General features: G+C 46.8%; 1 protein-coding gene across 1 annotated transcript in view; it reads right to left on the bottom strand.

The window, feature by feature from the left end:
• Positions 1-23294, bottom strand: part of GLI3 (GLI family zinc finger 3) — a 265997-nt gene that overhangs the window by 11253 nt on the left and 231450 nt on the right. The window contains exons 11-13 of the mRNA XM_080817953.1: positions 7715-7864; positions 6430-6594; positions 233-523 (exon numbers count right to left, since the gene is read on the bottom strand). Of these exons, the coding sequence (XP_080674079.1) occupies positions 233-523; positions 6430-6594; positions 7715-7864 (606 nt within the window). The remainder of the gene's footprint in view (positions 1-232; positions 524-6429; positions 6595-7714; positions 7865-23294) is intronic.

Genomic DNA, 23294 nt, shown 5'->3' with positions numbered 1-23294 from the left:
TGGTTCCAGACTGATTTTAAAAAGTTAGGAAACTCTGATGCTCTTTTCTGAGTTATTCTATGCTGATTAACCTTAAGTAAGGAATCCGGGCCTCTGAGCTCCTGACCCCTTCAATCGGGGAGTCCAGTGCAATGAGGACCTGGGTGGTCCAGTCCGTTCTCATGCCCTCGCTGACTTTTTAAAATAACCCAGGACGGCTTGGGGACCAGCAGAAGGAAAGCGAGTGACATACCATGGGCTTCTCTGCCTTGACTGCTTTCACTTGGAGGCATTCTTCCCGCTTTGAGGTAGTGTGGCTGAGGTCCTTCTGCTCCCCAAGGGCTCCCTGAGTCTGCCGGCCGGGCGACCGGGACTGTGAATGGCTGCCGGAATCGCGGGGCGGGGGAGGCCGAGGATGTATGTCCCCACGCTGCTTCTTGGTGACGTGAGCCTCTGGGCCGTGCACCGTCTTCACATGTTTCCGGAGAGAACTCGGGTCTGTGTAACGCTTCGTGCAGCCTGGGATTTTGCACACATACGGTTTCTGCCAAAAGCCCCACGAATGAAATAAGAGATTGTTACCAAAGCGCTCACACCCCAGCCCAACTGTCTCATGGACGGACACCGCAGCTTTCAGTCTTCCAAAGCACTTCCGCAAAGCTGGGAGGTGCTCAGACACCTCTAGATGCTAAGGGTTTAATAAGGTCATTTGAGACAAACCATGAGAGACTGTGGACTCTGAGAAACAAACTGAGGGTTTTGGAGGGGAGGAGGTGGGGGGTCGGGAGAGCCTGGTGGTGGTTAATAAGGAGGGCACGGATTGCATGGAGCACTGGGTGTGGTGCATAAACAATGAATTCTGGAACACTGAAAAGAAATAAAATAAAATGAAAAAAAAAATAAAGGCCATTTGAACACTGTTCGGGGCCTACAAATTTGGCTTTAATAGACTATTATTTTAAAAGATGCTCAAGGACAGCTGCAAATGTGCAGATCGCCTGTATGTTCTTGGAAACATTTATCCTATGAGTAGGTAGAAGGATCCTGGTGTCAGGGTAGCTACTCACTAGGTATTTGAAGTTGACAGTGAAGACAATGACGATGATGGTGACAACTGCGGAAGGAGTCTTACACACACACCACCTCATCAGAAGAACGCCATATGCCTCTGGGAGAGGTGGTGTGAAGACATTTCTTGGGGACGTCCTGGTTCTCTGATCAAAAATCACTATACCCTTTGTGAAAATGTGCACATTAGTGTGTAAAAAAAATTGCCTACAGCCTCTTCTGTGTTAGAGATCACTAAAATATGTCCATTTGGGTCACGTTATAACTGTGTGGGATGTTCGGGACTCAGAATATCCAGGACCTTCTGGACCCTTTTCAAAGTCGCAAAGCCCTGTTCGACCGTCTATGAATGCTCACTCACAAACTGAGAAGGGCTGGTGGTTGGTGTCCTGGAAATGAGGATTCCTGTCTGGGTCTGCCCCTGAGTGCTAAAGCCTGTGAATGATTCCGTGTTCCATGTGGGCCTGTGATCAAACCTACAAATGCAGTCATTAAAAATTCTACGGATGCTTATAGCTAAATTATTTACTCAAATCACAGAATCGTTGGCATTTACTCATGACCAACATCAAAACCGGGATTTTGTTTACCTGGCTTGAAATATAATATATTCATGACTCCTTCCAAGAATACGTATCTACGTAGACCAGAAGATGAGCTATTAGGTTAGCGACAGTCATAAAAAGCATGATTAGTATAATGTACCCATTATATTAAAAAAAGCTGCCCTGTCTTATAGAATGTATGTGTCTAAAAGATGCTTTTTCACTAAAAGCCCAAGAACAGACTGAGTGCTACAGAAAATGATGAAATGTCCTAATGTAGAGAAGACTCTGAAAATTATCCCGAGAGACTTCACCTCCAAATTTGAGATTCTTTTGGGGAGAATTGATTCCCATTAACTATGAATTACTTCTATTCAGGGGCTGCTGTGATTTGCAGCACATATATAATGAAACGAGCGCATCGACGTCTATGCATTAGGGACAGAAGAATGGCTCCAGCCATGAGTGGCCATTACCTTCCAGCGTCTGACATCGGCCCTACGCCTGCTCACCACACTGCTGGGACAGGCCGCTCCATCAGCAAGTGCGCTAGGATGCATGGTGCAGGCGTCGGGGGGCGGGGGGGCAGGGGGGCGGGGGAGTGCAGGGAGAGAGCGCCAAGTCAGGCCAGCATTATGCGTCTGAGCAGCTGCTCTTCCCATAAGTATATGCATGTGTCCACGCTGGGTTAGCCTGGACGTGAGGACACAGCTAGAAATGGAAGGTCTTTGCTTGTGATCAATGACTGAAATGTTGGAACTGTCGGCGGGGATAGATGCTGTCAGCCTCCCTGAGCTACCTGTGTCTCCTGTCCTAGATGTTCAGCTTTTGCCATGGTCGTTTCCTTTTTGACTCACCTAACGCAAAGGTACTTCGTGAAAGCGACTGCTGCATTTTTTACTTGACTTTGTAGCATTTATCCAACTATAATTCTCAATGAGTGTGTCACGGTCCCCACTATAGGCAAAACTCTGAGAACGTCAAGTTATATGCTGCAGAATTTAATGTCCGGGGTTATAAAATGCGCAGGAAAAATAAGAAAGCCTGTAATTATCAGCAGTCCCATGTATGAATGCCCCCGAAGGGTGTGGATGGAGGGCAATCATTTTTTAGTTGGGGTGACTGTGGGAGGCATCAGTTTCTAGGTTTTTACATGTGGGTATAACACCCAGCTCCTGGGGTCTAAGGGTTAAATGAGACAATGTATGAAATGCTCACCACGATGTGTTTGTTGCACAGAGTGATTAATCAGTGAACAGAACTTTATTACCAGGGGGCTTTGTAGCTGGGTCCTGAAAGAAGACCAAGATTCTGAGGAATAAAAGTGAAGGTAAGTGGATCCAAATGTAAAGCCAGGGTCCAGAGGCAGGAGCGTTTCATGCCTGCGGGTGAGGCTGTCCAGTTCCACGCATATCCACAGAGGTAAGAGGTCAAGCCTGGAAGGGTAGGCACGGGCTGGGTGCCAGCAGGTACAGACCCAGAGAGTTTAAACTTTCCCTCTAGAAAAGAGGAAGCCATTGGAACATTCTGGAGAGGGAGACACACTGAGTCCAAGCTCAAGAATTCTTGCCTAGCATGGCTCTGGGGGGACATGAGCTGTGTGGTCTCAAGTCGGGATCCCTGGCAGAGGCCACTACTGTGGCTCCAAATGGGTGAGGCAGCCTAAGGGTGTAGGGGGAATGCCATACTGGCTTCCTGAATGGGAAAAATGCCCCTCCTGTTCGAGTTCACAGTATTCTGTTCCGTTACCCTCAACAGCAGAGCGTGTGCCCCCTAACTAGCTATCGATACTTGTTTGGGGCAATGAATGAAAGTACAAATAAGAGACAGCCAATAAATGAAGGAGGATATCTAGATTTATTGCGGACTGGCTCCTGACACAAATCTAGATTCTAAATTTTGGTGGATGTGAAGCTGTCTGTCATTCCTCTGGAGGGCCAAAGCCTCGTGCGGTCAAGGTGGTTAACTGAGTTTCTACACGCTGCTCAACCCTGGTGAAAGGTATGATCGAACAGTGTCTTGCTTAATCTCATATTGGATAAACGCTCAGACAAAGCTACACTCTTGACCTCCCAGAAGTGGACAAGCTCAACTCTAATGCATTTAAGCAAAGCAAACAGCTGTGCATGTAATTTAAGTCCATAAGAAAGACAAAAAGCTGAGTAAGTGTGTGTGTATGTGTGCACTGCTAATCCCAACCCCACCTTTGCCCCAATTTCTCCACAACAACAGGAGGGAAACTTGGCCTAAAAATCTATAGGAATGAATAAGATGTCTAGTCGTAATTGTACTTAAATACATGGAATGCAGTTAAATATATTAATTCAATTTCATTCTAACTTAATCAAATCCCCCAAAACATTTTATATTGAGATCTAATCCACATACCATAAAAAACCCTTTTAAATTGCACAATTCAGTGGCATTTAGTACTTCCACAATCTTATGCAACTGTCTCCACTTATTGGTCAAATTCCAGAATATTTCCAACGTCCCCAGAAGAAATCCTGTCTGTATTAGCCGTCACCCCTAGTCCCTTCCCTCAGCCTCTGGCAAACTGCTAATCTGTTTTCCATCTCTGTGGCTTTGCCTAAACTCCCTAAAACTTTGCACAAAACAAGAACAGCAGATTACACTATAACCACTGCACATAGTAGAGGCATTTTTGACATTAAAAAATGGAGATATGGCATCTCCCCTAAAGCCTCCTGCAACAGCTGATTGATAATAAGAGGTTCCAAATGACGGATGTCTCCTCATTCCGCCACAACCCTTCTAAAAAGCGTCTGAAGGTGTGGACCTACACATGTGAGCTGAAGTGTGAGTGTGTTTTTAAGAAAAGCGTGGCTTCTTCCATTAGAGATGTGTTTGCTCTGTCCCCGGGAGCTGAAGGGACACCTGGAGAGGACCTTAAAGCCAGTGGTCCCTGAGCTGCTAAGCCAGGTCAAATGTGTCTTCTCTCATACATGTCAAGCAAACCGATGACCTCCTTAGCGGGAGCAGAACTATGTCTCACGTTAACAAATTCTGGCCAAATATCCTATTTCTACGCAAAATGTGGGGAGCTTTTTCTGTTCATCTCTGGACTCATTCAAGAGAAGCCTTCACAGAGGAACCAGAACATTGAGCTCGACCTTCTTCAAAGAGAAGTCGGAGGCCTGCAGGCAGATGTGCCGTAAAACACAGGCAAAATCATTTGCTATCATTTTTATTCTTCAAGCTGTTCTGAACTTCTAGTGGTAACTATGGACAAATCACAGCAACACATCAGGAACCAACCCCCCCTCCCCGGAAGCTTTATCCAATATATGATTTCTCTCTCTCTCTTTTTTAAAGTTTTTAGTTTTTCTTTTCTTTTCTTTTTTAAAAGATTTTATTTATTTATTTGACAGAGAGAGAGAGAGAGAGATCACAAGTAGGCAGAGAGGCAGGCAGAGAGAGAGGGGGAAGCAGGCTCCCTGCTAAGCAGAGAGCCCGATGCTGGGCTTGATCCCAGGACCTAATGAAAAGTTTAAGCAATGTGACATTAAAGATTTGTCGTAATACAAGATAGTGTGTTTTAGAAAATAGTTCTGGCACGACTTAGTTAATCTTGGAATTATATGAATGTATAAAAAGTTTCCTCTTGAATTTTCTGGGTAAGATTCGGTTTCTAATCAGTGGCTTTTTTCCCCCTTTCATATGCTCTGGTTATATAATAAAATATTTTAGGTTGGCTGAATAGAATTTGTATTTTTAATATATTAAAGTGATAGACATTTGTGTTTTTAAAAAAGATAAAGAACAAATACACAGGTCAGTAATATTAACTATTGTCACTATGCTGCACATTAATCCCCAGAATTTATGAGTCTCATACCTGCAAGTTTGTACCTTTTACCACCTTTTTCCATTCCCATTGTCCTTCCAAGTAGAGTTTTCTTGATTATTTGTGAGATTTTCAATCTTTTCATAGGCTTATTTGCCATGTACTGCAGCTTTGGAGAACCAGACTTGTTCCCTGAGATCATGACCTGAGCTGAAGGCAGAGGCTTAACCCACTGAGCCACCCAGGCACCCCAGATACGGTGCCCTCCAATATGTGATCTTAAATGACTGACTAGAAACCATTCTGGATTTCTGAGAACAGCTCCCAAGAGCCTTGGAAATGAGAATGCCTGGAAATCCTGTTTGGCCAAGGTCGGTTGCCTGTAAAGGCCTTTTTGGCTAGACTGCATTTGACTATACCGCCTGGAGAAAGCTAGCAAAGGTGGGCATCTATCCTGGCTGCTTACCGGGTCATTCTTCGCATGGATTCATGCTACTCTGGGCAGAACAAGTGGGTGGAATGACAAAGTGAAATGCTCCTACTGGGGAATACTTGGGTGGCTCAGTCGGTTAAGTGTCTGCTTTTGGCTCAGGTCATGATCCCAGGGTCCTCGGACTGAGTCCCGAATCGGGGGTCCTTGCTCGGCAGGGAGCCTGCTTCTCCCTCTCCCATTCCCCCTGCTTGTGCTATCTCTCTCTCTCTGACAAATAATAATTAAAAAAAAAAAAAAAAAAAAAAGCTCCTACAGTTTGACCAGTAGGTGGCAGTTCTGAACAAGGCGAAACCCAGCTTGCCAGGGGTTTGAGGTCCCCCCAGATCTGCATTGCTCACCAGACCGGGCCCATTTGCAGCCAGCCCCCAGGGGTGGAGGCGTGGAGGCTCCAGGCCCTGACCTGCAGCCCAGCGCCCACTCCTGCCGGGAAGGCCAAGAGGAAATGAAATGGAATGGGCCTTGTCTCCAAGAGCCCGCGAGGGCTCTTTGCTACCCTGAGCTCCGGGCCCAAACAGTGCCTCGTGGGGGAGCCTCACCTCGTTGGAATGCGTCCTGTTTTGGTGCTTGGCGCGATCCGAGGCATTCGAGAAAGCCTTGTTGCAGCCTTCGTGCTCACAGACGTACGGTTTCTCCCCAGTGTGAGATCTCAAGTGCGTTTTCAAGTTTTCTAGTCTCGAGTAGGCCTTTGTGCAACCTTCAAACTGAGAACAACAGGTAAATCTGCATCACTCCACACAATATGGGCTTAGGCCTAACACTCCCCCAAAGTTGATGAAAGACTGACATTTCGAGGGTCAGCAGCTTTTCAAAACCAAGGAACAAAAGTCCACTCAACTCTGCATTTACTGGGATTCAGATGGGGCTCAGTGCTGTTGAAGAGACAGCATTTTCAAGGTTACTAAAAAGTCCTGGAGGTTTCTTTCTTTTTTTTTTTTTAATAGACCACTCAATGTGGACAATGGGTTTCATTATCTGCTCACTGATCTCCTCAAATTCCCACTGATTTTAGATTCAGCACAAAGTTCACTAATATGGCTTTGGGTCCATACAAAGGCATGGAATTTGATCATGTTTGTAAAGAGCCTTTAAGATGTAAAGCGCAGGGCTGAGCAGTGCCCAGTGCTCCTGGAGGCCCCTGTGTGAAAGGAGGCTTAGTCCCAGCCTTCTTGTGTGTCTACACTGGGCCATGGGGACGGTCTAGGAAGGCAAAGGGAAACCCTGAAGTCACGTGGGTTCTGTTTTTAAAAGTGAGCTTATGGGTTTCAAGTCAAAGTTGGCACGTCTCTCTGCCCTTCCGGCGTGATGGGCATTTCTGCTGCAGCAGGCATGCAGGCCACGCGCTCATTCCCAGGGCCCACCAGGGTATCCCAGCTGCCCCCCGCCCACCCACGGCTCCGCTGTCCAACGTGGTAGCCGTGTGCCCCTGGAGGCTGTTTATATCTACATTTTTAAAAAATTAAACGGAAGTACAAAAATCAATTCCTTGTTTGCTCTGGCCAGGTGTCCAAAACCCTCGAGGGGCCCACAGGGTCCCCGGCTACCTGGTTGGACAGTGCAGGTCAGAGCGCTTCTGCGGTCCCCCGAAGTGTGGCTGTCACGGCTCCTCCACTTCTGTCTTTCCCCCCAATTCCAGAACCCCCTCTCAGAACTCTTGGCATTCATCACAGCGCCCGGCTCCTCCCACCACCGGGCCGCTCCCCACCCCCTCGGCAGGGTCTGTGTCTGCACAGCATGCAGAGGTCCTGCAGGGGAACCGAACCCCACCCTGACAAGCGTCCCCACCAGGGGCCCCCATGCCCACAGCCCACGCCGTGCACTCACAGTGCATTTATGAGGCTTTTCCCCGGTGTGCCTCCTCATGTGCACCACCAGCATGTACTGGGCTTTGAAGGGCTTCTGCTCTCTCGAGCAATCCAACCACCGACACACGAACTCCTTCTTCTCGCCGTGAATGTGGTCGTTGTTTATATGCTGGGGTGGGGAAAAAAGAAAGGGAGAGCACGTGGGAATGCAGGACTCATTTCTGACGGCGACAGAAGGGAGGACAAAGAGCGCCCCAACCCTCAGCCCTAAAGAACGTATGATAACTTGAAATGCAGATGGTCTTTTTTTTTTTTTAATTTGTAGGTTTCTTAAACAAATTTGCCCTTAGTAATCATGTGCCTATATTTTGTGGCGCTATTTGGAGGTGGTGTGGTGGCCAAGAAGAGGGGAGGCGTGACATGGGGTGAGCCCACGCGTCCTCGCTGGGCCTCTACCTTTTCCACCTGTCCAGTAGGGGTCAAGGTCAACAGAGCACACGGGAGCTCCCACGCACTCCGGGCCTCGGGTTAGCACTGTGGCTGCGATCTCAGGAAGGGAATGTGCACATGTGTCACACACGTGTGCCCGCACACACGTCGTTCCCTGATAGGAGCAGCAAAAACTAAAGGAAGCACTTTCCTGAACTACACTTTAGTTCCAATCAGTGGGATGTTTTTCTCTCGGATGATAATCACAGACAAAAGAACCAAATACTGAAGAGGACCAGGAGACCAGCGAAATGCTTTAGTGTCTGGGTCACAGCCTTCTTGATGTACAAAAGACAGGGATGGCTTACCTAGGCTCGAACGTTCTTCCCAGCTTTATAGAACTCTTAACTCCATTTCTAAAACGAAGATGAATTTCCCTGAATGCCTCATTAATTCAAAGTTTTAGAACCATTTTTTATATAGTTTCTGGGGGGGGGGGGTCATACCTCGATTGTCTTACAACGGGAAGACACAAAAAACCCTAGAGAAACGCCGGACGAAGAGACGGTTCTCACCTCGGATCAAATTTAAGTCGATTTCAGTAGGATGATTATGTGACTTAAATGTCCATTTAGTTACTGAAGAAGTCAGTGTCCTGGGTGGGTCCTGTTGGTTTTATTCTGTGGTTTCCTTACCCCACATTCTATTTGCCTTAATTTAAGCCTCTCGTAAGCACTTTCTCGAATGTACGTAGAAACACACCACAGATGCGTCCACTCGCTAAGAGAAAGCCCCCTCTGGGTTCCATGTACTGTGTGTTCGTGACAGAAGGTTTAAGGACTTTCTTGCTCAGGCTCTGGTTCCTGAGTGAGTGGTCTCTGGGGGCCTGCGGGTTGGAGTCTGCCCTCAACCTGCCTTACCCTGTTCCTCCAGGGGCTCTGCTCTCTGGACTCGAACACTAGGTGAGGGCAGAGAAAAGCAGTGGCCGTGACCTTCCCGCTCCTTGAGCATCTCTTGCTGATCACACAAATCCATCCCATAAAAACTGCTCTTAGTTCACTTTTCCTCAAGGTACTGGAAATAACCTCCTTGGACTGAAAAGGACATGGAGGAAGAGGAAGGTGGGAGGAGCTGGAAACCAGAGTTAGAACCGGGCTGAGTCTACTAGAGGACAGGACCCACATCTTCTCGCTTCATGGTCTCAGCAAATGGCCGGGGTCCCTGGTACCTGGCAGATCTTCAGTACGTATTTGCTGAATGGACTGGACTCCTGTGGCAGACTGAACTTTCATTGGACAAAAGGGATTGAACTTGATGCTTCTGCTTGTCTTGACTTAGTTTCATTTCACCTAGTGTCCATACAATACGATTTTAACGTAACGTGTTCTATGACTTTATGACGAAACGCTATTGAGAACTCAAAAAGATTTGAGTGATATCCAAACATGAACCCCACCTTGCTGGGAACACTGGGTGATCCTATTCTTTTTGCTCCGCACACACACTTCCTGAAGAGAGCTGAGCGCTTGTTATTCCAATATCCCCAGGTCTCTGAGAGGAGATGGTGCGATTCCCCAAGTATGAGCTAGAATATCTAATTTTCTGAGTGGATGTTGCATTGAGCAACGTTTTCTAGTAACACTTTTTTTCTCATCATTTTCTAGAAATACTTTTTTTTCTCATCGATGAATAAATGTTTACTGTACAGTATGTGATTGCAACACTCCATTCAGTATTTACTGAAATACTGAATAATAAACAGTATTTACTCCGTTCAGCATTTACCCCTGCATACCGAGATCCTCTCCACTCCAAGTCCCGTGCTGGGGAGCCCACCAGACATGCTTTCTGCCCTAAGGAACAGACAGTCTACCAGAACCAAGCCGATAATGCCTGAAATGACTATATAATTATAGTTGTGATTAGTGTTGTGAAAGGAAAAGGGTTTTCTAAAAATAATGAACAGGGGGTCTCAAATCCGTGTGGTGCACAGAAGAGCAGGGTCACCTTCTTCAATGAAGGGGCATTCATGGTAGGACCTGAGCGACGCATGGAGACCCGCCGAGTGTGCAGATAAGAGAGGGTGTGGGGAGAAAGGGTCCCCGTGGCCAAAAAGCTAGACCCGTGGGACAGAACCCACTGCCCTTGAGGAATAGGATGAGGAACTCGAGCGGAAGGGAAGGAGCACAGGTGGCGGGAGAGGATAGGTCAAGAGGGAGGTTTCAGTGCTAGGAAAAAAAGACAAAAACCACAGGAAGGAAGAAAAGTCAAGATCCTAGGCTAAATAAGGGGAAGGAGGGAGGCCAGACAGAGCCCCCCGCCCCTGCAGTGTGCTTCTAGGACCCAGTGGTGGGTCGTGCTCCCCCCGAGTCCCAGGTAACTAAGAAGACAGACACACAGTGAATTCTCAGCATTCCACCAACAGAGTTCTCCCGCGTGAAGCTGGCCTGAAATTCAATGGGCATGTGTTTATTTGTGGTTTCACTGAACATTTGACTCCCTAGCAGTGAAAACGTTAATCAAATATATAAATAATTTAATTGGAGGGAAAATAATGCATGATTAAAGTCCAAACTAATCCAACACAAAGATATGCAATTTGCCAGCGGCCCGAGCTCCAGAAAGAGATAGATGGTGTAAATTACAGTGCCGCATGCCAGCTCCCTCGGCGGGGCTCTCGGAACTCTCCCCCCTGAACAAACAGGACAGGGATGCCAGGACCGCACCGCTCCCCCAGAAAGGCCGAGTCCCCCCGCACAGCTGCTCCACGATTTCCTCCTGCAAGCAGGACTGGAAGCATCTGCCTCGGGAAACTGATGGTTTGTGGAGCAAATACAATCTCTCAGGTGCCCACAGCAAACCAACAAAGTTGCTGTGTCCCCAGCGGGATGGGTCTGCAGCCAGGTGAGCCAGGACCCCGCATTCCCATCCTTCTGCTCCCCGCGGCATCCTAGGGGCACAAGGGGTGGGGAGAGGTCTGTCTGCTGGCCTGGCCACCGCTGTGGGAAGGAAGACCTAAGGGAAAATGGGGGAAAGGCAGGTTTCTGTCACCACCACCATGGAAGAAGCAATGGCTTTCGCTAAGCGAATCAGAATCCTTTCTTCTTGCGTCCTTAACTGCTAACCTCCGGATGAAGCACACACGTGCGGTCCATCAGCCCCGGATGTCGGTGGCTCTCCAAGCAAAGCTGCTGTTCAAGCAGGTTCGGGAACCTGGGAAGCACCTCATGTCACCCTTGCCTTCGGGCAGATTCCCTGCCGATTCCCACTCGGAAAGTGCAAGTTTTCACGATGCGGAAGCACCCCCCATCGGGTCAAGTTCCTCAGAAGAGAAGCGACAGTAGGGCTCGAGGGGAGCGTGGAAGCCTCGCACATACGTCCCCGTGCAAACTCGGCTCGAGGACAGCACACCGGTCAGCAGACAAACACCTTGATGATCAAAGTCAGTTCACTCCCCAAATCAGACAGCAACCTTCCAGGCAGAAGGTACATTCCTCCCGCTGCTGTAATGAAACTACTACTGTCAAGCACACCTAAAACCAGGGAAGGCGGGACACATAAACCTTCAGACTCAGCCCTCGCCACGATCTCCGCACGGCTCCCCTGTGCACAGGTGTCACACACCCGTCTTGCTGTCAGTTCCCACCGTTTCTCAGACAACACAGAGCTTTGTCACCCATATAAAAGGTTTCTACAAAGCACCCTGACAAGTTTTTCGCAGCGGGAGGTCCAAAGACCGTGGTCTTCAGTGGCACGGTGCTCAAGGACATATGATCTGTCTCGGCACAAACACCCATGTGCATGTATGCACGCAAACACACACATGTCCGCACATGTACTACTGCTTTGACAGAAAAGGAAACAAGACTGGGAGAGGAGTGTATTTCATACATGAATGCTTGAGACACTGAACCTGTATTATGGGCGTGAAGCCTACAGATGGTCGTTGGATCCTCAGTTTTATTTCTGCCTCATCCCTTTCTTTGTATCTTAACCCACAAACACACTGCTATTTGATGCCGTGATTTTATTTTAAAACTGAAGGAAATCAAGCCGAAACCTTGCCTTCTCAGGAGCTAGCAACGCTTGATGCTTTCTAAATCTTTTCAAACTGCGGCCAGCTGAGCTCAGAAACCAGGCTCTAGTCCGTGAATATGTTTTGTAGAATTCAATAATTTATAACTTTTAAGGACGGGCTGAGAGTGTATGTTGAGAAAATCTCCTATTGTGACAGAGAAAAAGATACAACCAAGTAAACAATTTTAAGTAAGCTCAATTTTCAGTTTGCTTCCTGACGTCATATTATCTGTTTATTACAGTTGACCCTTGAACAACATTGGAGTTGGGATGCCGACACCCTGCACACCAAGAAATCTGCAAGCAAGTTTGACTTCTCATAAACTTAACTATTAACCTACTATGGACCAGAAGTCTTACTGATAATAGTAATACCCAATCAGCACATATTTTGTATCTAATGTGTACACTGTGTTCTTACAATAGAGTTAGCTGGAAAAAAAGAAAATGTTATTAAGAAAATTATAAGGAAGAGGGCGCCTGGGGGACTCAGTAGGTCAAACCTCTGCCTTCGGCTCAGGTCATGATCCCAGGGTCCTGGGATCGAGTCCCGCATCAGGCTCCCTGCTCAGCGGGGAGCCTGCTTCCCCCTCTGCCTTTCATCCTGCTGTTCTCTCTCTCTCTCTCTCTCAGATAAATAAATAAATAAATCCTTTAAAAAAAGAATATCCTAAGGAAAACACATTTACAGTGTTCTGCTGTATTTATGGAAAAGAATCCACATATAAGTGGACCCATGTAGTTCTAACCCATGTTGTTCAAGAGTCACCTGTACTATCTCTTAGTAGTCCAGAGAGAGTTCTGCAAAAGAGAAAGAGGAAAAATAATTCATGAGGGATTAAAGTTTCATATGTACATTAAAGCTGATTTGAGAGAGAAACTGACATCGTTTGCCTGTAAGAAACTACGCAAGAATCCTTCAAAACTTTCCGTCCGAAAGGAGGCTTACGGCTTCTTTTAGTATGTATGTATTTGAGAGAGAGAATGAGAAAGAGAGAGCCTGAGAGGGGGAGGGTCAAAGGGAGAAGCAGACGCCCCACTGAGCCGGGAGCCCGATGTGGGACTCGATCCTGGGACTCTGAGATAACCACCTGAGCCACGACAGCAGATGCTTAACTGAGGAGCCACCCAGGCCGCCCCGCACGTGCCTTCTTGTTGTGGGTATTTAATTTATGTGCCATTTCTGAGAAGTTGTCCAAGTTTCGTGACACAGATTCTATTAGGGATGCACCATGTTTGAATTCCTAACCGCTTCACTAGACAGAAGCAGGAAAAAGCAGCAACCACAGACGATCAGGGCTGAAACTGGCCTTTTATCTCTAATAGGCACTTGAATTTTAGATAAATAAAATAACTGAAAGGGTTTTCTTGGCACCATCAGTCGTCCCAACGGTGTTTACAACGTGACACTTGCTGTGGGAGAGAACTCCCAAAAGACCCCCCGGAACACAACTGCTTGAATCTCTCTGGCTTATAAAATATCCAGGCTCCTTTCTTTCAGTTTTTGGATACAGTGAAAAAAATCACACAGGAAAATATCAAAAGGACTCAAGACTTGGGGTACAAAACATCATTCTCTTCATAAAAATAAAATATTTTCTTCTTTCTGGTCTGTGAAAATTAAGAATTCGGCAGAGACGAAGAGCAAAAATCTGCTTCCTGGGTCAGAAGGAATAAATAAATGGATCCCTCTGACAGGGAATCAAATCTCGTGCCTAGGTACAAATTGATGACAAAACTACTTCCTTTCATGTGTAAGAAAGACGAAGTTCTCTGAGAAGGTAACTGTGGGAACAGAGGGCTTCACAGTTTGGATTTACTTATTTTTTATTTTTTTTAACGATTTTATTTATTTATCACAGGTAGGCAGAGAGGCAGGCAGAGAGAGATAAGGAAGCAGGCTCCCTGCTGAGCAGAGAGCCCAAGCGGGACTCGATCCCAGGACCCTGAGATCATGACCTGAGCCGAAGGCAGAGGCTTTAACCCACTGAGCCACCCAGGTGCCCCCATGGTTTGGATTTAGAGAATGGATATTACCTCAGCCTCGCCCCACCCCCCGTAGGCTGGACACACGCTCCACGGAAGTGGAAGCTCATGCCCCACTCGCGCCACGACATGGGTGAACCCTGACCACAGCGTGCTCCGTGGAAGAAGGCAGCCACCAAAGGACACAAATTGTGTGATTCCATTTATACAAAGACCCACCGCAGGCAAGTCTAGATAAGGAGGTTGACTAGACTAGTGGTTCCCTGGGTCCGAGAAGAGTCTGGGAGGCGGGCTTTCTTTTGGGGGCAGTGAAGATGTTGTCAGTTTGGTTGAGGGGATTATTGCACAACTCTGTGTAGACACGGAGCTGTAGACTTCAAATGAGTGAATCGCATGGGTTTCTGAGGTATGGCAGTTACTGTGTTCGCCTCACACGTGGTGTATGGATTATAGGTCAGTAAAGATTTTCCCCCTCTCCTGTCCCCTCCCCACCAAAAAAAGAGAAAGAACCAAGGAAGTGTACATCTGACCCTTGAACAACATGGGTTTGAACTGCGTGGGTCCACTTATGTACAGATTTTTTTACAGTACATTATTATAAATGTGTTTTCTCTCCCTATGACTTTCTTTATAACATTTTTTCCTGGCTTATTTTGTTGTGAGAATACAGTAAATCATACATATACAACATATGTCCTAATCAATTATTTACGTTATTGGTAAGCATCCCAGTCAATAGTAGGCTATTGGTAGCTTCGTTTTACACAGAGTTATACACAGTTATACACGGAGTTTCCACTGCATGTAAGGTCAATGCTCCAAATCCCTGTGTTGTTCAAGGGTTAACGTATTTGGTGATGGGCTTTGGTGACAGAGGGAAGAGTGTGGGGGAGACAGGAAAAGTGGGTGAAGAATAGGGAACAGCCAGGTTCTTTTCTTTGTGTCCATCCCTCAGACAGAGGTCAGCCCTAGCCAATGGTTTCTCATGGAAGCACATTAATCACAACTTCTACTATAGAACGAACACACACACACGCACACACACACACACACACACACACACGATCTACATACAGATTGAGTTAAAACAAAACATACTTCTATGATACAATATTTCCTAGTGGATTTGACACTGGACTCAGAGTGAACAAGCCTGATAATATCACCTAGATGACAATTTCTCCTTCTATCCCTTCCTCATCCTTCAAGTTATAGAGATGAGTGGGAAGATGGGCAACACTGAACTTTGTGCACAGTTGGAAACAAAGCTAAAACACCATGTGCTCCTACTAGTTCAAGGATGTGAATGCGAAATACTGCATGATTTGAAAAATCTGGTATTTTCTCAGACGTGATGGAGTCTAAAATTTACTAAAACCTCATGGAAAATTCAAGTACAGTTAATTCAGAATTTCTATAGTTTTGGTTTTGTTGTTACCTCGAATTATGAAATTACTAGGTGTAAGGGTCTAATTTGTGATATAATTTCTTAAAAGATTTTATTTATTGGAGAGAAAGAGAGAGAGACTAAGCTCACGAGCAGGGGGAGGGACAGAGGGAGAGGGAGAAGCAGCCTTCCCACTGAGTACAGAGCCTGATGCAGGGGTTCGATCCCAGGGTCCTGGGGTCATGATCTGAGTCGAAGCAGACATTTAACTGACTGAGCCCCCCAGGCGTCCCTGGTTTGTGGCAGGATTGACCTAGCCTGTATCTCCTCCCCCGCAGAAGCGCATGTGGTACTCATTCCAAATCACGTACACACAGGAACAGTATATTGACTTAATGTTAAGATGACCTCAAACCTCAGGAAATTTTAGTTTTTGAGAAGAATTTTTAAAAAGCAAAATGGAACCATTAATATGGATTAATTTACTTATAATACTTTGGTAAAAAGAAAACACCCTCATTTTTGAAAGTGGGTTAAGGTCCTCTCATTCTTTTTAAGAAGAGTAAAAATTCTCTCTCTCTTGCAGTTTTATTTTCTGACTTATAAATTATTTTACAAAACATCATTGTAACACTTTTAAGAAGGATCTATTACAGTTTAATAAGGTGTGTTTTGTTAAAAAACAAAACAAAACAAAACTTCTGAGAGCTTCTTTCTGGAAGGGCCAGCGTTTATAGCCCACTGAGATTTTAAAAAGAGAGAAAAAATGGTTTCATCACATCTTCCAAGCCATCTAAGAATGTTTACATCCTTTCTACAAACTACTGGGCTCGTTTTACTTTCTATCTTATTCTCTTAAATACCAACTTTTGTTTCAGTCAAAATAACAATAAAAACACAAACTCTTCTTAAGTCACCAAAAACAAAGATAGAAAGAGTTTAGCAAGGAAGGATTTCGTAGCATCCATTCTGGAAAGAAGCAGCACGCTAACTGCCGACAGGCAAGGTAATCTTAGGTGTCTCATCGCAGGATGAAACGGTTTGGAAAACGAAATCTCCAAAACACTCCAAAACATTTTCTTTTCTGTCTTTTTGCAATGAGCCAGTTCACCAAATACAAAGAGCGCCAAGGTTTCTGATCACACCACTAGCTCCAAAGACACAGAGAAAGCTCCCTGCTCCTCAACTGGGAAAACCAGCAAGACCAGAGGACCCAGCATGGACGGCCACAAAAAGCAGGCTCTCCCAGGACCCAGATGAATTAGTCACTCAGAGGAATGGATCATTTCTACGAGTCCAGGGTATCTGGAAAGCATTACCATCCCCAACAATGGCACAGACCGCCAAATTAAAGATTTCAGAAGCCAAAGTGTGTCCCAGAGGATTAAAATCTTCCCACCTTGTGGGCTTGGATGTCTGCCACGAAGAGGAAAGAAGGTTAATGGGGAGTTTCTCTGTAGAATAATAATTCCTGCTGGTGTGCATAGAGCAGTCACACTCTTCAATCCATTGTCAAAATAATTCTTTCTTTTGTTATAAAACTTTAAAAGGTAGGTTGGCTTGGGACAATAATATAAATACAATTATAACAGGACCCCTTGAACTTCGAATTTTAAGGTGTTTAATGCTCACACACACACACACACACACACACACACGACTGCTCTAAATACAACAAAGAAGGTTGAATTTTAAACTCTCCCTGAATGGAAAGGTAGGTGTAAATGTTTCCTGATATTAAGACTTCCATTAAGTAGAAGTATACAAAATTTTGGCCTTTAATTATTCCTTAACTTTTATCATCTTGGCAATCTCCAAGGAGCCTGAATGTGCAGGCACTGCTCTTTGCAAAGAACCTTAATATAGGGGCGCCTGGGTGGCTCAGTGGGCTAAGTGTCTGCCTTCGACTTGGGTCATGAGGCCAGGGTCCTGGGATCGAGTCCCACATCAGGTGCCCTGCTCAGTGGAGATCCTGTGTCTCCCTCTTCCTCTTCCTGCCGCTCTGCCTACTTGTACTTTCTCTATCTCTCTGTCAAATAAATAAATAAAATCTCAAAAAAAAAAAAAACCCCTGAATATATAATGCAGTTATGAGAAAATTTGAAATTCAAGTACAACATAAACAGAGATGAGGGACAGATGCGATCTGACTTGAATGGGCGGGCTCTGTCCTCAACGCCCTTATAAAAAGCAACCTTGATCCCGCCACGTTCCTGAAGGCTGATTCGGAACATCACAACAATCAGCCTTTAAGTCTGCAGATGGGCTTGTAAGTTTTTAAATCATAATTTTTGATGACTAAAAGACTTGTTAAAATAATAACAGATAAAATAAACGGTATTTGAATTTCAAATGAGAGTTTATTTTTCATATTTGGAGAAAAGTCAAGAGTCTTTTTCCTGGAATCCTTTGAAGATACGAGGCAGCAGACCAGTCCTCGTTCCCGAGGGCTTCTGCCCATTACATTGCTACGGGAGGCTCCTGCCTGGAAAGCACAAGGAGTCATCCTTCAGAGTCACGAGGAGGTTAGGTGAGTGTGTGCATACGTGTGTAAAAAAGGGTCTGCGGCCGTCAATGACGCAAACCGGGCAAATCTCAAGGGCTATCGGAAGAAAGCAAGAAGGCAGGCGAGCAGGCAAAACGATCCCCTTGGAAGTCTGCCCACACGTCCCCGCTGAGCTGACTCATTCATTCACTATTAACTCAATGCTTATTTATGATATCACGGTTACTGTGCTGAACTCCGAAGAGGAAAGACTGAGTAAGACACGGCCACTGGATGCCGTCCAAATCTGGTTGTAGGAATGCAGGAAGGGGTACTGTTGAAAAACCAGCTTTCACATCATGGACACTTCCACATTGAAAAAAAGCACGCTAACCCCCCCCCAAAATGCATGACTTTCTGCCTTCCCTCACGGCCCCGCGTCACAGAAAACTAGCAGCCCGTGCCCAGGGCTTTCCCAGGTTTGCCTCCCCAAAACGGGATGGAGAGGAAGCCCTAGGACATCTCCACTGTAATGAGATTTTCAACATGTGGAACTATTCCGCCACTCTTCGGCGAGCTCGTAACTCATTCGTACGGCAAGTGCCCCTTCGGAAGACCTTCATCCCTTATGGCCAACATGCATAAGAACATCAGAATAAAATATCCTGTGCAACATGGGCACACAGTAATTATTCCACGTACAGATGACAATTTTCTTTACCAAGTTAGTATCAAGGCAAAGAGTTTAGAGGAAAACAATAACAACATTGGTCCAGACATCAGGATACAGAGATTCATTCGTGTTTGGGGGTGGCAAAAGGAATATGAATAAGGCATGGGCCCTGTGTCTGAGAAGATGAAATTTTACTATTTTATTTATTTTTAGGATTTCGTAATTTATTCATTAGTGAGAGAGAGAGAGCACAAGCAGGGAAAGGAGCAGAGGCAGAGGGAGAAGCAGGTTCCCCGCTGAGCAGGGAGCCCAATGCGGGGCTGGATCCCAGGACCCTGGGGTTATGACCTGAACCTGAAGGCAGACGCTTAACCCACTGAGCCACCCAGGCACCCCAAAGATGCTATTTTAAATAGGGTGAATGGGAAGTAGTTTCAAGAAAATGGGAGAGGTGAGAAAGTGAAGTCAGGGAAGGCTTCACAAGCAGGTAAATGAGTTGAATCCAGAATAAAGAGAGGGAACTTAGCAGAGAAGAAAGTGCGTCCCAGAGGAGGGATGCGAGCTACCGAGGTCCGGGGTCAAGGAAGAGCGTGATGTGTTGGCAAATGTCCCCCGTGTGGGACGAGGACACGTGTGTGCACGTACATAACACAGGAGGGGTGAATGAGGGAGCAGGAGGACGCGCGGCCAGCTGGAGCGAAACCACGAGGCGTGCCGCGTGATCTAAGGCACCTATGCTACACCCCAGGCAACCCACCAACCCACCAACCCATCAAGAAGAAGATGGAGAGAAAGGACTAGAGAGAGACGATTCCGGATAACCTGTGAGTGGTGAATAAAAGAGAGAAGTAGGGGTGCCTCGGTGGCTCAGTGGGTTAAAGCCTCTGCCTTTGGTTCAGGTCATGATCCCAGGGTCCTGGGATCGAGCCCCGCATCGGGCTCTCTGCTCAGCGGGGAGCCTGCTTCCTCCTCTCTCTCTCTCTCTGCCCGCTTCTCTGCCTACTTGTGATCTCTGTCTGTCAGATAAATAACTAAAATCTTAAAAAAAAAAAGAGAGAGAGAGAGAAAGAGAGAGAGGAGTAGCAGGTGATACCAATGTTTCTAGCTTGAAAGACTCTGCATTTGTGAGATGGGGTGTCTGTTTGGGATGCGGCATTTTGGACGTGCCCCAGGACATCGCCATAAGGAGCTCCAACAGAAGACACTTGTGAAGATTTAAGGATCTAAGAAAAGTCGTAGCTGGAGGAGGAGGGCAGCCCCCTTCCCTACCCCGCGTTATATCCTCAGTGAGCCACACACAGAACTTTAAGGACTTTGCAAGGCCCAATTTGCAAAGCCCGACCTACGGAGACGGCACAGAGGATGAAGGGAAGCCGTGCGGATAATGCTGGGAAACCAGTGTTTGGGAGATGGGGAGGGAGACGAGGTGGTGGAGAGACAGAGCAGATGGCACGCGGGGTGGGGGAGGAGCTGGGGCGCAGGGGTGTATCTGGAGGGCCTCTGGCATAAGCTGAGATGACGAAGGGGGACTCTACCGGTGACAGCTTCCCAGTTGTAGTAAGTTCGGGGGGATCAGATGGGGAAGAGAGCAACACGTGGAGGGCGACCTTCAGCAGGGCACTCTGGCCGACTCCAAGCGTGTTCCATCAGGATAGGCTCCTGGCCCGTTTAAACCCTCTGTGACTCCCCCAAGCCGTCCTTAGGGTCTGTTCTGTGTCATACAGCCTCCCGTTGGGGAGACCTGCGGGGCTGGAAGCAAAGACGGCTTCCGGCATCTTGTGCCCGACTGTCCCCTAAGACGGGATGGAAGCAGGAGGCACCCCAGGACCAGGAGACCAGGCGTGGCGGGGAGCGGGTGCGGGCACCAAGACCTGGTCCATGCAGAGCCAGTGCCGTGAAGGCGAAGGTCACTCCGAAGGCTGAACGCCCCGGACGTGGAGCCGGAGATGCCTGGCTTCCATCTGGGCTGGGGTCACGGCGCCGGGATTACTGTCCCTCCTTCAAGTCCTCCTTCCAGCGTCACCTCCTTAATGAGACCGCTCACCCCATTTATAGTACGACGTCCTCAGCCCTGGACTCCCCAGCCCCTGGCCCGGCTGCTCCATCGTCCCCATGGCCCTCTTCACCTCAAAGACACTATCCTGTCTGTACAGACCATCTCTGATTTATCGCCTGCCTCCCCGTGAGAATGTAAATTCTACACGGGCAGAGATTTTTATTGATTTCGTTCACTGATGTTTTCCAAGTGCCTGGAACAGTGCCCAGCACATAGTAAATGCTCAATAAATATTTGTTGGAGGCATGTGTTGTTGGCAAGACCACGCTGAGAACTGACGCGGCCCCAGGTCTCAGCGTTACCCCCAGTGGGCCGCCCTCGGTCTGGGCTTGGAGAATCAGAAGCCACAGGAAACAGAAGCAATTTCCTGTGATTCTTCTACTCTCAGCGATCGGATAAACCTCAACCTCTCATATGCCTTCAGGGCCCACCAATCAGAGCCCCCCACCCCCACCTTTTTTTTTTTTTAAAGTTTTTTGTTGTTTTGTTTTGTTTTGTTTTAACAGAGACAGAGAGAGACAGCGAGAGCGGGAACACAAGCAGGGGGAGTGGGAGAGGGAGAAGCAGGCTTCCCGCCAAGCAGGGAGCCTGATGCGGGGCTCGATCCCAGGACCCCAGGATCATGACCTGAGGCGAAGGCAGATGCTTAAGGACTGAGCCACCCAGACGTCCCAGAGCCCCCTTTTATAATGTGACCGTAGAGTGAGGTTCTGAGCTAGTAGTGACATAATTCAGAGTTATGTGAGTTGGTTCCTATACATTATTTTTTTTTAATTTTTTTTAAAGATTTTTTTTTTAAAGATTTTATTTATTTGACGGACAGATCACAAGTAGGCAGAGAGGCAGACAGAGAGAGAAGGGAGGAAGCAGGCTTCCTGCTGAGCAGAGAGCCCGATGTGGGGCTCGATCCCAGGATGCTGGGATCATGGCCTGAGCCGGAGGCAGCGGCTTTAACCCACTGAGCCACCCAGGCGCCCAGTTCCTATACATTATTAATGACAAGGAATCCCGCGGTCTATGTTGCCCGCCATCACCATGTTGATACAGGTCTGCGGCGAGGGCTCTGTCCTCCGAGCGCCGATCCTTACTGCGAATGTGACGTTCCACGGGCTGTGGAAAGCACGTAATCTTAGGTTTTACCATAGGTTTCTCTTGAAATAATCCAGTAATGCCTCAGATGGTGAGGAAAAAAAGGCCAAGTTACCCTTGGAATCAGGCTATACACTGGAGTTCTGCCCCTGGTTATTGTTTTTGTCACTCGTTTACACAGAGATTTCTTCCGAAAGCAGCACTGTTAAGTAATAGAAGACTGAAGGGCAGATTTCGTCCTTAATTTGCTTGTGCATATCTCGTTAATGTCATGGAAATCGGCCCCATACCAGGACGAAAATGTTGGGAAAGACAGCGAGGAGGAGGAAAGCTTGCTTGTACCTTGTTTCGATTGGAGAAATAAAGAAGGACAACACAGGTTTGAACTTGCAACTTAAAAAAAAAAGTGTGTGTGTGTGTGTGTGTGTGTGTGTGTGTGTGGAATGACCTGTGGTCCTTCCAAAAGAGAAGTGGGAAGCCAGCCTGCCTTGTGCTGAACACCATCCTTCCCATGGTGAAATTTCTCCTGGGGGAGGGGACTTTCCTAGAATTTCAGCCATTCCTGCACTTGTTGTTTTTTTTTTTTTGTCCTTTTGCCTTTTACCTCCCTAGTAAAGCAAAAATTTCACTTCTCAAGATGGGCTAATTTATTCCTAAAAATATGCTTTTAATTTGGGGACTTGATTCTATAAAACATATTTTCATAAGCACATTTCCCTAGGAAAAATGTGGCCAGTATGTACTGTGTAATTGTGCAACTTAAAAAAAGTTTCTTGTGAGCCTTTAAGCGTATGCCTTCAACTTATAGGTGGCTTTCCTAATTGCCTCCACATTGCATAAGAACAGAATATTAATACAGCGTGATTATAATAGCACAGAAATGGGTTAAAAGGTTATGAATTTTAACACTCTGTAGGGGAAAAATAGTGAATGCGCTTGCCGGAAAAACCCAGAGACTGAAGCTAATTGAAACTCAATGTTGGGTCTGCATTTTGTCACCTGGTTATTTAAAGTAGAAGCGCACTATTTGTCATCTTATCTAAATTACCTGCAAAGTGACTTCCATGCATTTCATTTCTCAGGTAACTCAAGCACAACAATGATATCACCAGAATGTTTTAAGAGGGAGTCAAGTAGGGCACGGGGGTTCCAGGCCATTCTCTTCAAGGCCCTTCCCATGAACCGGCATAAATGCATTGTGTAAGGCCATGGGAAGGGAGGGCCAGCGTTATGATCATTCTGTCTTTGTCTTCTCCTGCTCTTTGTTTCTGGGGATGGGTCAGGCAGGCTGTGTGCACTGCACCCTGGGTCATGCCCCCTTCTGTGCCAGGCCTGCTTGGCTAATGCCTTTCCATGTGGTTAATTCTCTCCTATCCTTTATCTCCTACAGGAGGACGTTCCTGATGCTCAGAGAGGT

The sequence above is a fragment of the Martes martes genome, assembly GCF_963455335.1.
Source record: "Martes martes genome assembly, chromosome: 11".
NCBI classification, from domain to species: Eukaryota; Metazoa; Chordata; class Mammalia; order Carnivora; family Mustelidae; genus Martes; species Martes martes.
This window is presented reverse-complemented; position numbering and strand designations above follow the sequence as displayed.